A 20081-nucleotide genomic window follows, 5' to 3' on the forward strand; every position below is an offset into this window, starting at 1 on the left:
GATAAAACCCCATTAATGTGGTCATCCTTTTCTCATTCCTCTGATGCAACCATATAAACCTCTAGTTGTCCATCCTGTCTAAAATTTTCTGTGACATTTTCCCTGTCTGGTAATGCTACCTTTAATCCTCCCCCTCTCCCTTTCATCCCTCCCTTTCTTTCATGACAAAAACAGAACCCTGGAACATTGAGCTGCCAGTCCTGCCACTCCTGCAACCAAGTTTCACTAATGGCTACAATGTCATAACTCCAGGTGCTGATCCATGCTTGAAGCTTAGCTACTTTTCCTACAATACCTTTGCATTGAAATAGATACAACTCAGAGCATTATTCCCATCATGCTTAGCCTTTCTATTTCTGTCTTTGTCTTCAGGCTTTATAACATATTTTTCCACAACCACTTCACTATCTGCTCTTAGGTTCTAGTTCCCATCCTCTTGCAACACAAGCTTAAACTTTCTGAAGCAGTATTTACAGACCTACCACCAAGAATATCGGCCTCCTTCCAGTTCAGATGCAAACAGTCCTGCCAGCATTGAATGGGGGGAAATTAGATAGAGGTACACAAAATTATGATGGGTAGAGATAGAGTAAATGCAAGTTGACTTTTTCCATTGAGGTTAGGTGAGATACAAACCAGAGGACATGGTTAAGGGTAAAAAGGAGAAAGTTTAGAACTTAGGAAGAATTTCTTCACACAAAGTGGTGGGAGTATGGAGTGAGCTGCCAGCTGAAGTGGTGAATGTGGGCTCAATTTTAACATTTCAAAAACATTGGACAGGATGGGAGGGATATGGACTAGGTGTGGGTCAGTGGAACTAAGCAGAATAATAGTTAAGCACAGAGTAGAAGGGCCAAAGGGCCTGTTTCTGAGTTGTAATGTTCTATGATTCTACACATCCCACCTTGTGTGGAAGAGAGCCCAATGATCGAAAAATCTGAAACCTTCACACTTGCACCATCTCATAGCAACATATTAAAGCTGTATTATCCTCCTATTTCTAGCCTCATTTGGCATGGGTAGTAATCCAGAGAGCACATCCCTGGAGATCCTTTAACCTAGTACCTTTGTCCTTGTACTCATTTGACAGGACCTCATCACCCTTCCTATCTACGTCATTGGTCACAACATCTGGCTGCTCACTCTCCCACTTGAGAATACTATGAAACATCCCTGACCCTAGCACTTGGAAGCAACATACCAACTGGAAGTCTAGATCTCATCCACAGAACCTCCTATCTGTTCTCCTAACTTTTAATCTACAATCACTGCAGCTCACTTATTTTCCTCCCTTCCTTTCTGATCTACAGGACCAGGCTCCATGCCAGAGACCTAATAACTGTGGTTTTATCCTGGTAGATTGCTCCCTTAACAATATTGAGGAGAATAGCCTCAATAACATGTACACAGTGCAGAGGGATACGCTACACTGACTGCCTATTCCCTTTCTCTCTCTGAACAGTTACCTTTCTTCTTCCTCCAAGGTGTGATTGCTCCCTGTCTATCCCCACTGCCTCTCAAATGATCTGTGTCGCTGCAATTCCAGGTCCATAACACGATCTGTAAGGAGCTGCAGCTGGATGCACCTCTTGCAGGTGTAGTCATTAGAGACACTGCTGGCTTCCCTGATTTCTCATAGTCTACAAGCAGGACATACCACTGCTCTGGCTGCCATTCCTACTGTTCATAGTGGGAAATTTGGAAAAGACCTTGCCTGACCCAACATTCTTTTACCTGTGCATACCTACTGAAGTGTTTTTTTCCCCTATAGGGTTGCTGTTGCTTGAACCACTTCCTCAGCCTCTGCTCGCTGAAGCCTCTCAAAGCAAGGCTTCTAAGCCTCCACACTGACATTGGGCCAATCTCACAATAGCCTCTCCACTTGGGCTTCCCCTCTTTTTCTTTTTAAAATATTCTTATTGAGTTTAACAAAAACCCTTTACTCAAGGTAACATAAATCAAATCATATCATGTACATATCACATATCAATTGTAAATTAGAAGCCTAGCCATAATTATTACATATATTCTATCATTATAAACAATTAAATCATAACTTGTACTATGTCCAAAAATATTATTGAATACAAAAATTATACCGACACTACATGTAAAATTCCCTTACGTAAGATACTTTATACTTCCATAATGTGATCATGTTGTTCCATGATCAGTAGTTAAAACCCCCTTATTAGTCTTAATAATAGGAAGGAAAAAATATCCCTAATAATCTACTCCCCCTCCCCCAAACAAAGTTATCTGTATATATTATAAATATAAATTGAATAATGGCCCCCATACACCAGACAGGAAATTCCTGGAACATTCACACCACGTAAATCTTCAGTTTATGATAATAATCCGTGAATGGGCCCTACATCTTATCAAATTCAGACTTTGCATCTTTAATATCATATCTAATTTTTTCTATACTTAAGTAAGACATAACCTGTAACTATTGAATGTGAGTGGATGAAACATTATCTTTCCACTTCATCAAAATTGCTCATCTAGCTATCAATGAAGCAAAAGCAAGGATTCTCTTCTTGGTTGAGGACAGAGATATATCCTCAACTAGAGAAAAATTAAATAAAGCAATCATAGGACATGGTTCTAATTTAGTCTTAAGAATTGTTGCTTAAGTTTGGAAAATACCTTTCCAAAAATGTTCTAAGGTCGTACAGTTCCAAAACATATGAACTAATGAAGCTTCAAAAATTGTACATTTATTACATAATGGATCCATATCAGGATAAAAATGAGATTTTTAACTTTAGACATATGTATTCTATGGCTTCTTTTTATTGCTGCTATTTATTTTATTGCTCTCAGTCGTCTCTCACCAAACACTGAATCCTACCTCCTGCTCTTTGTTTAAATTTAAGGATGACTCAAAGCTTCCAATTATGAGGGGCATTGATCAAGTGAATATTTGCATTTTGCTTGAGGCTGTATGATTCAAGATTATAGAGGGCATAGATTCAAGGTGAAAAGGGAGAGATTTAAGAGGGACCCGAGGGGAAACCTTTCCATTCAGAGGGTAGTTCTTGGATGGAATAAGATCCCAAAGGAGGGTACAGAAGAGGGTACAATTTTGACAGTTCATATGATATTTGGATAGATGAAAAGGATTTGCAAGAGATGGACCCAAAGTATGCAAATTGGACTATCCCAGAATGATGTTGACCTGCATGGATATTGGGCCAGAGGGCTTGTTCTGTTTTGTGTAGCTCTTTGATTATGTAGAGGATATGCATGATGTATTGAATGAAGATAAAGCAATGTTCCAATTATATTACTGTAAATTTTATGAATTTTGATTAAAAAGAATATTTTATACATAAATTTGATTTATTTTGTTTGGTCCAGCACCTATGGTCGAAAAGGAAAATATGGCTACTCAAACAACGTTGAAGAATTTGCTCCCTTTTTGAAGGTTGAAGTTCACTTGGCAATTCCAAATGTGGTATGTAATTATTGCAGTATATGAAAACTTGTGCACAATTATAAAGAGCAAAAACATCTTCCAAATCTACTGGAGTTCATATGGGTATCTCAATGTTTCTATTGCGTTCATGAAGATGCCTAGTCCTTATTGACAAATTTGTGGATGACGTAAGCATAGCAAATTGCACAACTGACTAATTGTAGTCACAGAGCTTGATTTGAGGAATACCAATCCCTTCTGCTATTTCCCTGCATACCTACAGTTTTTCCTATTAGTGTTTACCATTTTTCCTTTGAAAATCCTGATTCATTGTTTCCACCTCTCCAACAGAAAGTCAATTCTAAATCATCAGTTTATTTATTCAAGAGCATAGACAAAATTTGTTTTGCAAGCTATCCAGATAGACATTTCAGTATGTTCAGTATGGAGCCTTGTACCTCCACTGTCCTGACCCACCTGGAGAATGGCATCTCATATGCCAGGCTGCTGTTCATTAACTTCAGCTTGACATTTAATATGATTATTCCCCAGAAGCTAGTGGAGAATCTGTCCTTGCTGGGACTCAACACCCTGCTCTCTAACTGGATTCTGGACTTCCTAATGGAAAACCACAGTCTGTTTGGATCAGTAGCAGAACGTGGAGCACCATAACACTGAGCACTGGTTCATCTCAGGGCTGCATACTCAGCCCGCTCCTGTTCACACTACTGAGCCATGACTGCAACATCAGATTTAGCTCAAACAGAGTAATCATTTACAGATGATAACATAGTAGTTGGCCTATTCGGCAACAATGATGAGTCTCATTACAGAGAAGAAGTGGAAAATTTTGTGATATGGTGTTTCAACATGGACCAGGAACGAACACCCTACACTACTCGGTAGTGGAAAGAGTAAGAGCATCAAATTCCTTGGAAGCCACTTAATAATTGAACGTACATCATCTCACTTGTAAGGAAGGTGCAACAGTGACTACACTTCCTTAGAAGACTGAAGCAGGTAAAGCTACTGATCAACATCATGCTAACATTCTATAGGAGATGTATCGAGAGCATCCTGGCTAGCAGTATCGCAGAGTAGTATAATTGCTATAGCGAATGGATCGGAGATCAATCCACAGGACTATAAGAATGGCAGAGAGGATCACTAGGGGCCCCCATCGATATAATTTACTGGGACATTGCCTGAACAGGGCACGCAAAATTGGAAAGAGATATAGGAGTATCAGACCCAGAACTACCAGGCTGAGAAACAGCTTCTTCCCATGGGCAGTGAAAATGCTGAATGATCGAAGGAACTTCTCACACAAACCATCCAAGACTCAAGGAAACAATATTCATTTATTTATTTATCTATGTATATTTATTCTGCATATGTATTATCTGTCTGTCTGTATGTGTAGAATGTTTGGTTGTACATTTTCATGTTTTGCACCGAGGACCAGAGAACGCTGTTTTGTTGGATTGTACTTGTGCAATTGAATGATAAAAAATTAAACTTGAAGTAAAACACAATACGGTACAGACAAGGAGAGTTACAGAGACACAGCCTATTGTACAGAGCAAAGTCAGCATATTTTACCTATGAGGTTCATTCAGGAGTCTGATAATGGCCGAAAAGATACTGTACTTGAATTTAATGGTGCGTAATTTCACACGAGTCTTTTCCTGATGGGAAGAAGAAGAAAGTATGGCTGAGATGGTATTTTTTTAATATGTCGGCTGCCATTCCAAGGCTGTGGAAGTTATGGATGGAGTTGATATAATGGAGGGATGGAGGGGGGTATATGTGATGGATTAATCATAACCACCTAGTTTCTCGTATTCCTAGGTGGAGCAGTTCCTGTACCAAGCAGTCAAGGATAGGATACTTTCATTGGTGCATCTGCAGAAGTTCAGGGATGCAGGTGATATGCCAAACTTCCTCAGGCTAGGTGAACCAGAACAAGTCTCTAGGAACTTAAAGCTGTCAACTATCTCCAGTTCACTACCTGGTCAATGTGTAATCCTTAGAATATAAACTCATATAACATAACATAACAATTACAGCAAGGAAACAGGCCATTAGGCCCTTCTAGTCCGCACTGAACCAAACACCCATCTCTAGTCCCACCTCACTGCACAATGCCCATAACCCTCCATCTTCTTCTCATCCATATACCTGTCCAACCTTTTCTTAAATAATACAATTGACTCCGCCGCCACTATTTCTCCCGGAAGCTCATTCCACACGGCTACCACACTCTGAGTAAAGAAGTTCCCCCTCTTGTTACCTCTAAACCTCTGTCCCTTAATTCTTAAGAGGATTCTTAATCCTCTTGTTTTAATCTTTCCTCCTCTTAACGGAAATAGTCTATCCACATCCACTCTGTCTATCCCTTTCATAATCTTAAATACTTCTATCAAATCCCCTCTCAACCTTCTACGCTCCAAAGAATAAAGACCTAATCTGTCCAATCTCTCCCTATACTCTAGATGCTTAAACCCAGGCAACATTCTGGTAAACCTTCTCTGCACTCTCTCCACTCTGTTTATATCCTTCCTATAATTAGGCGACCAGAACTGCACACAGAACTCCAAATTAGGCCGCACCAACGTCTTATACAATCTCAACATCACCTCCCAACTCCTATATTCCATGCAATGATTGATAAAGGCCAGTATACTAAAAGCCTTCTTCACCACCCTATTCACGTGAGTTTCTACCTTCAGGGAACGATGTACCATTACTCCTAAATCATTCTGCTCTTCTGTATTCATCAATGCTCCTCCATTTACCACGTATGTCCTGTTCTGATTCTTCTTACCAAAATGAAGCACCTCACACTTATCAGCATTAAATTCCATCTGCCATTTTTCAGCCCACTTTTCTAAGCAGCCCAAATCCCTCTGCAATCCTTGAAAACCTTCTTCATTATCCACTATTCCACCTATCTTAGTATCATCTGCATATTTACTAATCCAATTCACCACCCCATCATCTCGATCATTAATGTATATAACGAACAACAATGGGCCCAATACAGATCCTTGAGGCACACCACTGGTCACCGGCCTCCAACCTGACAGACAATTATCCACTACCACTCTCTGGCCTCTCCCTTTCAGCCAATGTTCAATCCATTTGACTATCTCAAAATTTATACCTAAAGACTGCACCTTCCTAACTAACCTTCCATGTGGTACCTTATCGAAGGCCTTACTGAAGTCCATATAGACAACATCCACTGCGCTACCCTCATCCACATTCCTAGTCACCTCTTCAAAAAATTCAATCAAATTGGTCAAACAGGACCTTCCTCCCACAAATCCATGTTGAGTGCTCCTGATCAGACCCTGTCTATCCAGATGTTTATAAGTACTATCTCTAAGAATTTTCTCCATTAATTTACCTACCACAGACGTCAAACTTACAGGCCGATAGTTGCCAGGCTTCCTTCTTGAACCCTTTTTAAATAACGGAACCACATGCGCAATGCGCCAATCCTCCGGCACTATCCCCATATCTAATGACATTTGGAAAATTACCGCCAGAGCCTCTGCTATTTCCTCCTTCACTTCTCGCAATGTCCTGGGGAAGATCCCGTCTGGTCCCGGAGACTTATCCACCTTTATATTCTTCAAAAGCCCTAAAACTACATCTTTTGTAATCTCTATATTCCCCATATTTACCCAATTTGCTTTTTTACCTCACATCTCCCAATATCCTTCTCCTTAGTGAATACCAAAGAAAAGAAACTGTTCAATATCTCCTCCATTTCTCTAGGCTCCACACACAGTTTTCTGCTCTGATTTTCTAAGGGACCAATTTTGTCTCTAGCTTTCCTTTTACCATTAACATATTTGTAGAACTCTTTTGGATTAGTTTTCACCCTGCTTGCCATAGTTTCCTCGTACCTTCTTTTAGCTTTCCTAATTCCTCTCTTAAGATTCCTCTTACATTCAATGTATCTTTCAAACATCTCCTTAACTCCATGCTTCTTATATCTAATGTACGCCTCCCTTTTTCTTCGAACCAAGTTTCCAATATTCCTTGAAAACCACGGCTCTCTCAAACCTTTTTCCCCTCCTTTTAACCTAACTCAGAGACAGATTAAACCAGCAGAGACATCAGGGATTGCTGTGTGATGTACTTCACTGAGACATGGCTGAACAAGGGCATTCTGAACATACTGATACATCCCAAGGGCTTCACCTTTCACTGTATGGACTGGACACCAGCGTTAGGAAAAACTGGAGGCAACGTTTATAGTGCACAAACATGACGGTTATGTCCCAGTCTTGTTCCCCCAACAAAGAACATCTAGCGGACAAGTGGCACCCCTTCTATTTGCCAAGGGAGTTCACCACCTCTGGTCACAGTATGCATTCTGCCCCAGGCTATCATCAGGCCAGCACTGGAGGGGCTAAGCACTGTGATCAGCAGCCATGAGACAACACAGCCTGATCATCAACCAGGCCAACCTAAAGAAGTCTCTAATGAACATAGAAACATAGAAGATAGGAGCAGGAATAGGTCATTCGACCCTTCGAGCCTGCTCCGCCATTCAACAAGATCATGGCTGATCTTAAAGTTCAGTACCCCGTCCCCGCCTTCTCTCCGTAACCTTTAATACCCTTTTCCTGAAGAAATAGATCTAATTCCCTCTTAAATATATTTAATGAACCTGCCTCTACTGCCCTCTGTGGCAATGAATTCAACAGATTCACCACCCTCTGGGTCAAGAAATTCCTCCTCATCTCGGTCCTAAATGGTTTGCCTATTATCCCCAAACCATGGCCCCGGGTTCTGGATTTTCCCATCATTGGAAACATCCCATCTGCATCCATTCTGTCCAGTCCTGCCAGAATTTTATAGGTCTCTATGAGATCCCCTCTCAATCTTCTAAACTCCAGCGAGTACAATCCCAATTTGCGCAATCTTTCCTCCTAAGTCATTCCTGCCATTCCAGGTATCAGCCTGGTGAATCGCGTCTGCACTCCCTCCATTGCAAGAACATCCTTCCTTAGATAAGGTGACCAAAACTGCACACAATACTCCAGGTGGGGTCTCACCAAGGCCCTGTACAGCTGAAGTAAGGTATCCTTGTTCCTAGACTCAAACCCTCTTGATATGAAGGCCAACATACCATTTGCCTTTTTAACCGCCTGCTGTACCTGCGTGCTCGCCTTCAGAGACTGGTGGACAAGTACCCCTAGGTCTCTCTGCACTTCCCCATCTCTTAATCTATTACCATTCAAATAGTAATCTGCCCTCCAGTTTGTATTACCAAAGTGAATAACCTCCCATTTATCCACATTGTAGTGCATTTGCCATGGATCTGCCCAGTCCCTCAATTTATCCAAATCATACTGGAGCTTTCTGACCCCCTCTTCCGTGCACACAACCCCTCTTAGCTTAGTGTCAGGTAAATTTGGAGATGTTACATCCAATCCCCTCAACCAGATCATTAATGTAAATTGTCAACAGCTGGGGTCCCAGTACAGATCCCTGTGGCACCCCACTGGTCACCGCCTGCCACTCAGAAAACGAGCCATTTATCCCAACTCTCTGTCTTCTACCTGCCAGCCAGTTCTCAATCCACATCAATACTTTTCCCCCAATCCCATGAGCCTTGATTTTGGAAGCCAGTCGTTTATGCGGGACCTTATCGAAGGCCTTTTGGAAGTCCAGGTACACCACATCCACTGGCTCTCCCCGATCTATTTTACCTGTCACCATCTCAAAGAATTCCAATAGATTTGTCAAGCATGATTTACCTTTTGTAAATCCATGTTGACTCTGTCCGATCCCTTCTCTGCTAGTCATATGCTCCGCTATTACATCCTTAATAATGGATTCCATCATTTTGCCCACTACTGATGTAAGGCACTACTGATGTAGATTATCAGGCCCTTGGGATTTATCTGCCTTCAATCCCATCAATTTCCCCAAGACCATGTCCTTAGAGATACTGATTTCTTTCAGTTCTTCCCTTCCATTAGTCTCTATGTTTCCCAACATCCTTGGGAGGTTATTTGTATCCTCTCTTGTAAAAACAGAACTAAAGTAAGAATTTAATTGGTCTGCCATTTCCTTATTCCCCATTATATATTCCCCTGATTCGGACTGCAAGGGACCTACTCTGGATTTCACCAATCTTTTCCTCTTGACATATTTATAAAAGCTTTTGCAGTCGGTTTTTGTATTTTCTGCAAGCTTACTTTCGTAATTTATTTTTGCTCTCTTGATTAATCCCTTTGTCCTCCTTTGCTGCATCTTGAACTGCTCCCAGTCTTCGGTTGTGGTACTTTTTTTGGCCAATTGATATGCTACCACCAACAGGTTACCTGTGAAACCAGAAGAGCCAACACACTTGACCACTGCTACACCACCATGAAGAGCGCCTACCGAACCATCCCACAACCTCTCTTCAACAGGTCTGATTACCTGGCTGTACTTTACTCCCAGTCTACAAGTAGAGACTGAGGTCTACAGCACCAGTGTTAAAGACAGTGAAAGTATGGTTGAGGGAGGCAGAGGAGCGCCTGCAGAACTGCTTTGAATTGGTGGACTGGACCAGATTCAAGGACTCATCAAGTTGAATGAATATGCACGGCTGTCACCAACTTCATCAAGACCTGTGTGGATGAGTATGTGGTCATGCATGCAAACCGGGAATACCCTAATCAGAAGCAGTGGATGAATTAAAAGATTAGTAATCTGCTTTCTTTTCTTTTTAATATTTTTAAATTCAGTTTTTTTTTATTTTTTATTTTTCACACTATAAACCACATTGATCAAGATACATACATTTTCCTTTTCAAATTAATAGTGTCGTTTTTCTCCTCCCCCCTCCCTCTTCCCATCCCACCCTCCCTACCTCCCCTCCCATTCATTTAAAGTTCAGAATCTAAGATACATTAAACCCGTCAAACAATGTTGTCACTCAGTAAAAATAAACAAGAAATTCCACTGAGTCAGTTCTTTTCATTCTTTTCTCCTTCTGTCATTTTAGGTGGTAGATGTCCCCGGTAGGTTTTCTCTATTATGTTTCATGTATGGCTCCCATATTTGTTCAAATATTGTAATATTATTTCTTAAATTATATGTTATTTTTTTCTAATGGAATACATTTATTCATTTCTATATACCATTGTTGTATTCTCAAGTTATCTTCTAATTTCCAGGCTGACATAATAAATTTTTTTGCTACAGCTAGGGCTATCATAACAAATCTTTTTTGTGCACCATCCAAATCAAGTCCAAATTCTTTGTTTTTTATGTTACTTAGGAGGAAGATCTCTGGGTTTTTTGGTAGATTGCTTTTTGTGTGATTTTATTTAATATCTGGTTTAGATCTTTCCAAAATTTTTTCACTTTCTCACATGTCCAAATTGCATGAATTGTTGTTCCCATTTCCTTTTTACAGCGAAAACATCTGTCAGATACTGTTGGGTCCCATTTATTTAACTTTTGAGGTGTAATGTATAGCCTGTGTATCCAGTTATATTGTATCATATGTAACCTCGTATTTATTGTATTTCTCATAGTTCCTGAACATAACTTCTCCCATGTTTCCTTCTTTATCTTTATGTTTAGATCTTGTTCCCATTTTTGTTTTGTTTTACCGTTTGTTTCCTCATTCCCCTTTTCTTGTAGTATAATATACATGTTTGTTATAAATTTTTTGATTATCATTGTATCTGTAATCACATATTCAAAATTACTTCCCTCTGGTAACCTCAGACTGCTTCCCAATTTGTCCTTCAAGTAAGATTTCAGTTGGTAGTATGCCAACACTGTATCGTGAGTTATATTATATTTATCCTTCATTTGTTCAAAGGATAATAATTTATTTCCCGAAAAGCAATTTTCTATTCTTTTGATCCCTTTTTTCTCCCATTCTCTAAAGGAAAGGTTATCTATTGTAAAAGGGATTAGCTGATTTTGCGTCAGTGTTAGTTTTGGTAGTTAGTAATTTGTTTTATTCCTTTCTACATGAATCTTCTTCCAAATATTGAGCAGATGATGTAATACTGGAGAATTCCTATGTTGTACCAATTTTTCATCCCATTTATATAATATATGTTCGGGTATCTTCTCCAATATTTTATCTAGTTCTAATCTAGTCCAATCTGGCTTTTCCCTTGTTTGATAGAAATCTGATAGGTATCTTAATTGTGCGGCTCTATAATAATTTTTAAAGTTTGGCAGTTGTAAGCCTCCTTGTTTATACCATTCTGTTAACTTATCTAGTGCTATCCTCAGTTTCCCCCCTTCCATTAAAATTTCCTTATTATTTTCTTTAACTCCTTGAAGAATTTCTCTGTCAAATGTATTGGCAATGCCTGAAATAGGTATTGTATCCTTGGGAAAATGTTCATTTTAATACAATTTATCCTTCCTATTAATGTTAATGGTAAGTCTTTCCAATGCTCTAAGTCATCCTGTAAATTTTTCATTAGTGGATAATAATTGAGTTTATATAGATGGCCAAGGTTTTTATTTATTTGTATACCTAGGTATTGCATTGCTTGCATTTGGCATCTGAATGGTGATTCTTTCTTTAATTTTGAGAAATCCGCATTATTCATTGGCATTGCTTCACTTTTATTTGCTTTAATCTTGCATCCCAACACTTCTCTATATTCCTTCAATTTCTTATGTAATTCTTTTATTGATATTTCTGGTTCTGTTAAGTATACTATAACGTCATCTGCAAATAAACTGATTTTATATTCCTTGTCTTTTATTTTTATCCCTTTTATTTTATTTTCTGTTCTTATCAGTTCTGCTAGTGGTTCTATGGCTAACGCAAACAATAAGGGCGATAGTGGGCATCCCTGCCTTGTTGATCTGCTTAAATTAAATTGTTTTGATATATATCCATTTACTGTCACTTTCGCCAATGGCCCCTTATATAATACTTTAATCCAATTAATATATTTCTCTGGTAAGCTGAATTTTTGTAGTACTTTGAATAAATAATTCCATTCTACTCTGTCAAAGGCCTTCTCTTCGTCTAAAGCAACCGTTACTGTTGGAGTTTTATTTCCTTCTACTGCATGAATTAAGTTAATAAATTTACAAATATTGTCTGTTGTTCGTCTTTTTTTAATAAATCCAGTTTGGTCTAGATTTACTATTTTTGGTACAATGTCGGCTAATCTGTTTGCTAATAGTTTAGCTATTATCTTATAATCTGTGTTAAGTAAAGATATTGGTCTATATGACGCTGGTGCGAGTGGATCTTTCCCTGTGTTTGGTATTACTGTAATTATTGCTGTTTTGCATGAATCTGGTAAGCTTTGTGTTTTATCAATCTGGTTGATTACTTCCAGGAAGGGTGGAATTAATAAATCTTTAAATGTTTTATAGAATTCTATTGGGAATCCATCCTCTCCTGGTGTTTTATTATTCAGTAGTTTTTTTATTATCTCTTGTATTTCTAGTACTTCAAATGGTTCTGTTAATTTATTTTGTTCCTCTGTTTGTAATTTCCGTAGTTCAATTTTAGTTAAAAATTCATCTATTTTGTCTTCTTTCCCTTCGTTTTCAGTTTGGTATAATTGTTCATAGAATTTTCTGAAGTTTTCATTAATCTCCATTGGATTATATGTGATTTGTTTGTCTTTTTTCCTTGATGCCAATACCATTCTCTTAATTTGTTCTGTCTTAAGCTGCCACGCTAGAATTTTGTGCGTTTTTTCTCCTAGTTCATAATATTTCTGTTTTGCCTTCATTATTTTCTTCTCCACCTTATATGTTTGTAGTGTTTCATACTTTATTTTTTTATCTGCCAATTCTCTTCTTTTAGTTGTGTCTTCCTTCATTGATAATTCTTTTTCTATATTTGCTATTTCCCTTTCCAACTGCTCTGTTTCCTGATTGTAGTCCTTCTTCATCTTGGTTACATAACTTATTATTTGCCCTCTGATGAACGCTTTCATTGCGTCCCATAGTATAAACTTATCTTCCACTGATTCCGTATTTATTTCAAAGAACATTTTAATTTGTCTTTCAATGAATTCTCTAAAATCCTGCCTTTTAAGTAGCATGGAGTTTAATCTCCATCTATACATTCTTGGAGGGATGTCCTCTAACTCTATTGTCAATATCAGGGGTGAGTGGTCCGATAATATTCTAGCTTTATATTCTGTTTTCCTAACTCTGTCTTGCATGCGAGCTGATAACAGGAATAGGTCTATTCTTGAGTATGTTTTATGTCGACCCGAATAATATGAATATTTCTTTTCCTTTGGGTGTTGCATTTCTTGCATCGATTTAATTATAAATTTGGTTACTTTGTTCTTTCTGTTAATTTTTTTCCCAGTTTTATCCATGTTTGAATCCAAATTAAGGTTGAAATCCCCTCCTATTAGTATGTTCCCTTGTGTGTCTGCTATCTTCAAAAAATATCTTGCATAAATTTTTGATCTTCTTCGTTAGGTGAATATACATTGAGTGAATTCCAAAGCTCCGAATATATCTGACATTTTATCATTACATATCTCCCTGCTGGATCTATTATTTCCTCTTCTATTTTAATTGGTACATTTTTACTAATTAATATAGCTACTCCTCTAGCTTTTGAATTATATGACGCTGCTGTTACATGTCCTATCCAATCTCTCTTTAATTTCTTGTGCTCCAATTCAGTTAAGTGTGTTTCTTGCACGAATGCTATATCAATTTTTTCTTTTTTCAGTAAATTTAGCAGTTTCTTCCTTTTGATTTGGTTATGTATTCTGTTAATATTTAAAGTCATATAGTTCAACATAGCCATTTCACACTTTGTTTATCTTTCCTTTCCGTTTCCTCATCATCACCTTTCCTTCTTATCCATTTCTGCTTTCTTTTTTTGAACATTTTATAAGACAACATTTCTAAAACATCAAACATTTCCCTTATTCTCCTATCTAAAATTTCTTTAACCCCACTATCCCCTCCCCTTCCTGAGTTGCCCTTTATCCCTTGTCGGGCAACCACATCTCCCCTCTCCATTTGGATTTGCGAATTCACTCGCAAGCGTCAACTGATTTCGCAGTGACCGTAACTCCTCCCCACCCAGCCCCCCACAGAAAAGATTTTAATTTTCATATACAACAAAGGTCACTCTCTTAATTCCCTCCTTACTTCCTATCTTCCCTTTCTTTCCCTTATTAATTCTTATCTATACTCTATATATTTTCTTTTAAATACACATACACTCATGTACACACATATATACATACTCACACACACATATATATATATATATATATACACACCCATATACACACATACATATAGTTCGTGGTCATTTTTGCTCTCGTTACATGTCTTCATCTCTCTGTCTGTTTTGTGGTTGTTCTGCAAATTTTCGTGCTTCCTCCGGATCCGAGAATAGTCTGTTTTCTTGCCCTGGAATAACTATTTTAAGTACCACTGGGTACTTTAGCATAAATTTATATCCTTTTTTCCATAGGATCGCTTTTGCTGTATTAAACTCCTTCCTCTTCTTCATGAGTTCAAAACTTATATCTGGATAGAAAAAAATTTTTTGACCTTTGTATTCCAGTGGCTTTTTGTCTTCTCTTATTTTCTTCATTGCTTTCTCCAATATATTTTCTCTTGTTGTATATCTTAGGAATTTTACTAAAATAGATCTTGGTTTTTGTTGTGGTTGTGGTTTAGGGGCTAATGTTCTATGTGCCCTTTCTATTTCCATTTCTTCCTGTAATTCTGGTCTTCCTAGGACCCTGGGGATCCAATCTTTTATAAATTCTCTCATATTCTTGCCTTCTTCATCTTCCTTAAGCCCCACTATCTTTATATTATTTCTTCTATTATAATTTTCCATTATATCTATCTTCTGAGCTAACAGCTCTTGTGTCTCTTTAACTTTTTTATTAGATTCTTCTAATTTCTTTTTAAAGTCCTCTACTTCCATTTCTACGGCTGTTTCTCATTCTTCCACCTTGTCCACTCTTTTTCCTATATCTGACATTACCATCTCTAATCTATTCATTTTTTCTTCTGTACTTTTAATTCTTGTGATTGCCATTCTTTTACTGATTCCATATATTCTTTAAAAAAAATATCCATTGTCTTGCCCTTCCCTTCTTCTTCCATTTCTCTGTGTTCTTCCTCTTCTTCTTCCTCTGGGTTAGTCATCTGTTGTTTCTTTGATTTCTTTTTACTCTCTTCATTCTTGTTCTCGTTGTTTTCTATGTTCTCTTCTTGTTGTTGTGCTGTGGCTGTCATTGTCAGGTGTGGAAATCGACTCCTCAGCTGTTACCCCCTCCCATCAGTGTTTTTTTTTGTCTTGCACGGTTGCACACTTTTGCTTGGCTCCGCGAGCCATTTTTGTAGTCCCGAGCTCGGGACTTCGACTGACCTGAGGGAGCGGGCTTCTCTCTCCACAGTGGGCCTCCTCGGACAGGTAAGGCCTTCACCTTCTTCTTCCGATGTCTTTTCTTCTTCTCTTCTTCCTGTTGCTTTCGACTTTTCTTTCTTCGTTGCCATTTTCTTCCCACCTTTACTTTCACTTTATTTTAATTTTCGTGCTTGTGCCTTTGTGTTTTCTGTGTTTTTTTTAACTTTTTCGGAGAGGGCTGGAGTTCCCCGACCGGCCACTACTCCATCACGTGACTCCTCCCTGAAATCAGTTTAATAAAATAATCCTACATTCAAAGTCTACTAATATTACAAAACCATGTCATATCATATATATATAAATGTAATTTCAAAAAATCCATCTATTTTTGTTTTTTGAAAATTTTATTATTAAATTATGGTTAAACATACAATAATGGATGCAACAGAAAGATAAAATACATACATGATATTTTTAATGTATTTAAAAACCCCGACATCCCCCACCCAACCTCCTCTAATCTACCCCCAAAAAGAAAGAAGAAAGAAAGAAAGAGGAGATCACATAGCATAAAATTCATCAATTAATTTTGGAGCAATGTGCGGAAAGGAGATTTAATAATTCAACCCCATGTAATCCAAATACAGGTTCCAAGTTTTAGCAAAAAAGGGATAATTATTACTTAATTATTATGTTTTCTTTTCTAATGGAATACAAGTTCTCATCTCCATATGCCATCTCTGAATATTCAAATTAGTCTCATTTTTCCAAGTAATTGCCCAACATTTTCTAGACACAACCTATCTCAAAAGAGCAATTTGAAATGTATTTAATTTTAACTCTAAACTCAACCTTTTAATATTACCCAACAAAAATACTAAATGATCTAATGGAAGTTTCACTTTAAAAATAGCTTCTAAATGTTCATTAAATCTATTTCAAAAGGGTTTCACTGTCTCACATAACCAATTAGAATGTAAAAAATGAATCTACTTCCTTATGACATCTAAAACTTAAATCCAAAGAAATAGACTTATATTTCCTTAATTTCTCCAGAGTTAAATATAATTGGTGAATAAAATTATAATGAACCAATCGATACATTATATTTACAATTTTAGTCATACTATCCTTACATAAATTCATCCAGTCATCCTGAGAAATACATATAGCTAAATCTTTTTCCTGTTTTAATCTGGATTTATGAATATATGACTTAAGAATTTTTTCTGTAATAAAGCTTACATCTCAGATATAAATCCCTTCTTGCCACCTTCACATTATTAATAACAAAGAATGATCAGACAAAATCCTACTCTTATATTCAGCCTTTCAGTACCCGGGCTTGTAATTGTGTTGATACTAAAAATAAATTTATTCTAGAATAAGAATCATGTCAAAATGAATAGAACAAAAAAATCTTTCTCTTTAGGATTTAACCTTATCCATATATCTACTAGATTCATATCTTTCATTAAAGCCATCATTGGTTCAGCAATTTTAGTCCTAATTACTGATTTTGGAGATTTATCTAATAATGGATCCAAACAACAATTAAAATCACCTTCCACCATAATTTTAACATATGCCTGATTTAAATTAAGAAAAGAGTCCAACAAAAATTCCTTATCATCTATATTAGGAGCATAAATATTCATTAAAGTCCAACACTCAGAAAAACATTTACAATTAACAATAAAAAGCCTACCAGCTGACTCAATAACTGATTCCAATTTAAAAGATATCTTGTTATTAATCAAAATAGCCACTCCTCTTGCTTTCAAATTTTAAAAAAAATGCCATAACTTGTCCAACCCAATCTCTTTTTAATTTCTGATGTTCCTTCTCAGTCAAATGTGTCTCTTGCAAAAAAGTAACATCAATCTTCAATTTTTTGAGAAACGCCAACGCTCTTTTTTTCTTAATCAGATTATTAAGCTTGTTAACATTAAAAGTAGAAAAAATTAAATTAGCCATCATTAAAAAAATTTCAATAACCACCTCACCACACTTGACAAAACATCTCTGCATGGCAAGCACACAAAAAGGACAAAAATATTTCCTCAAAGAAAAAAAAAGAAAGAAAACCCATATGTATGTGTGTGTATATATATATATATATATATATATATATATAAAAACCCAAACAAACAAAAAAATATACTGTAATACAGCGTTTCCCCCCTCAATTATATGGGAGTGACCAATGCCACAAAGTGGCCGACAACTTCGGAAGAATCAGTAGCTAAACCACCTCCCCTGAACAGAACAAAAAAAAACAAATTATTTCAAGCGTGAATTGCTTCCTCCAAATCTCTATTGACTTGATCATCATCAATATCAATCAACTGCTGAGATTCCATCTCTCTCCTTCCATTCTTCCTCTTCTTGACTTTGCACCTGTTTATTATCCGGTAAAGAATTGGCAAATGTAAGAGCTTCAGCATCAACACTAAAGAACTGAGATTGAAAATCTCCATAAAAAAGTTTAAGTACAGCAGGATACTGAAAAACAAACTTATATTCTTTTTTCCACAGAACAGCTTCAGCTGAATTAAATTCTTTATGATGTTTAATAACAGCTTGACTCAAATCAGCATTAAAAAAGGACTTATTTTTAACTACTAAAGGGCCTTGATTACTTCTCGCATTCTGAACAGCAACTCTTAAAATCAATTCTCTATCTTGATAATGTAAACATCTAATCAGGATAGAACGTGGAGCATGAGCAGGAAGAGGTTTCCTTCTTTTCACTCTATCAATTCTATCCAATTCCAGACCATTCGGAAAGTATTGAACATGTTGCTGAGATATCCTAGATGTAACTATGGAGAAAACAAAAGCACAAACAGCAAAGAAAAAGATTCCTAAACAGCTATCAAGCACAGAAGAATTTGGGCCTACCTTTGAAATGGAGCCTCCAGAGTCAATTCCTCCTCATCCCAGTCCACAGGGCTAGTCCTCCGGTAGGATTCACTTGCACTCGTGCAGTGCTGTGGAAGATGGCACTGGCACCGGCACCCGACGTTGTCCTCCTCCAGATCAGGAGGAACAATTGAGCATGCATTACATGGAAAGTGGCCCATGCTGCGATTCTGGGCTTATGTGGTGGGGGGGTGTCCACACCCACATTCGGGTTGAAACGGTTTCAGGATCAATGGAGGTAGAGGAAGGAGACACTGGAGGTCTGGAAGAAGAAGATCAAGGTATGGGGAAGGAAGAAATTGCTATATATATAAGGGTAGGCCTGTTATATACTGTGGGAAGGTCTTTCACTGAGAAAAGATGTGTAGATCTGACACAAAAAGAGATAGAAAACAAGAATACAAAAGGGAAGTGCACCACGTCAAGGGAAGTAACAGCAGTGACTTTGACTCACTGATGCTTGGTATTGAAACAATATTCCTCCATGAGATGTCCAAGAAAGGGAAGGGAGAAAAAAATGAATTGCACACCATGATCCAAGTTAAAAGAAAGATCAGAAACAAACCAACAATATTCAACTTGAAAATAAAGTTGGATACTGGATGTCCTCCCACTTAGACTGTACCGCCAGATGTTCCCCGAGTACATAAAGAATGGGTACCTGGAGGAAGGCACACAGCCTATGGTTGCCCCATGATTAAACAACGAGGAGAAGTCCAAATAAAAGGCAGACATAAAGAAAAGAGCATCATATGCACATTCTTTGTGGTTGATGCCGATGGACCAGCAATCCTAGGCCTGAATAGTTGTCAGGAATTACAGCTAATCTCTATAAACAATGAGATCATGGAGAACAAAATGTACAAGAGGATTAATACTGACATCCCGCTTGAGCAACGCTCTCCGATCAAACAAGGCTGAGCTCATGGACATGTACCCTGAATGCTTTGATGACATAGTCCGATGCTTTGGGAACTTTGAATACCACATTACTATAGACCCAAAATACAAAACAATAATCCATGCTCCACAGAAGGTGCCAATAGAGCTGAAACAAAGGCTAAAGCAGGAGCTGGAAGAAATGGAAGAAAAATTAGTAATAGCAAAAGTAGTGGAGCCAACTGACTGGGTAAATTCTATAGTAGTAAAAGAAAAACCGAATGGACCACAAAGACTTAAATCAAGCAATCAAAAGAGGGCATTATCCAATACCAATGCTGGAAGACATCACTTCTGAACTAGCGGGATCCAAAATCTTCAGTAAGCTAGATTCCAAGAATGGGTATTGGAACGTGAAGCTGGATGAAGAATCAACACTGCCAACAACATTCAACACTCCATTCAGCCAGTACAAGTTCCTGCACCTTC

General features: G+C 37.6%; 1 protein-coding gene across 1 annotated transcript in view; it reads left to right on the forward strand.

Annotated features, from left to right (window-relative positions):
* Positions 1-20081, forward strand: part of LOC138737386 (dynein axonemal heavy chain 8-like) — a 446335-nt gene that overhangs the window by 302726 nt on the left and 123528 nt on the right. The window contains exon 26 of the mRNA XM_069888133.1: positions 3370-3466. Within this exon, the coding sequence (XP_069744234.1) occupies positions 3370-3466 (97 nt within the window). The remainder of the gene's footprint in view (positions 1-3369; positions 3467-20081) is intronic.

The sequence above is a fragment of the Narcine bancroftii genome, chromosome 6 (assembly GCF_036971445.1).
Source record: "Narcine bancroftii isolate sNarBan1 chromosome 6, sNarBan1.hap1, whole genome shotgun sequence".
In the NCBI taxonomy this organism is placed as follows: domain Eukaryota; kingdom Metazoa; phylum Chordata; class Chondrichthyes; order Torpediniformes; family Narcinidae; genus Narcine; species Narcine bancroftii.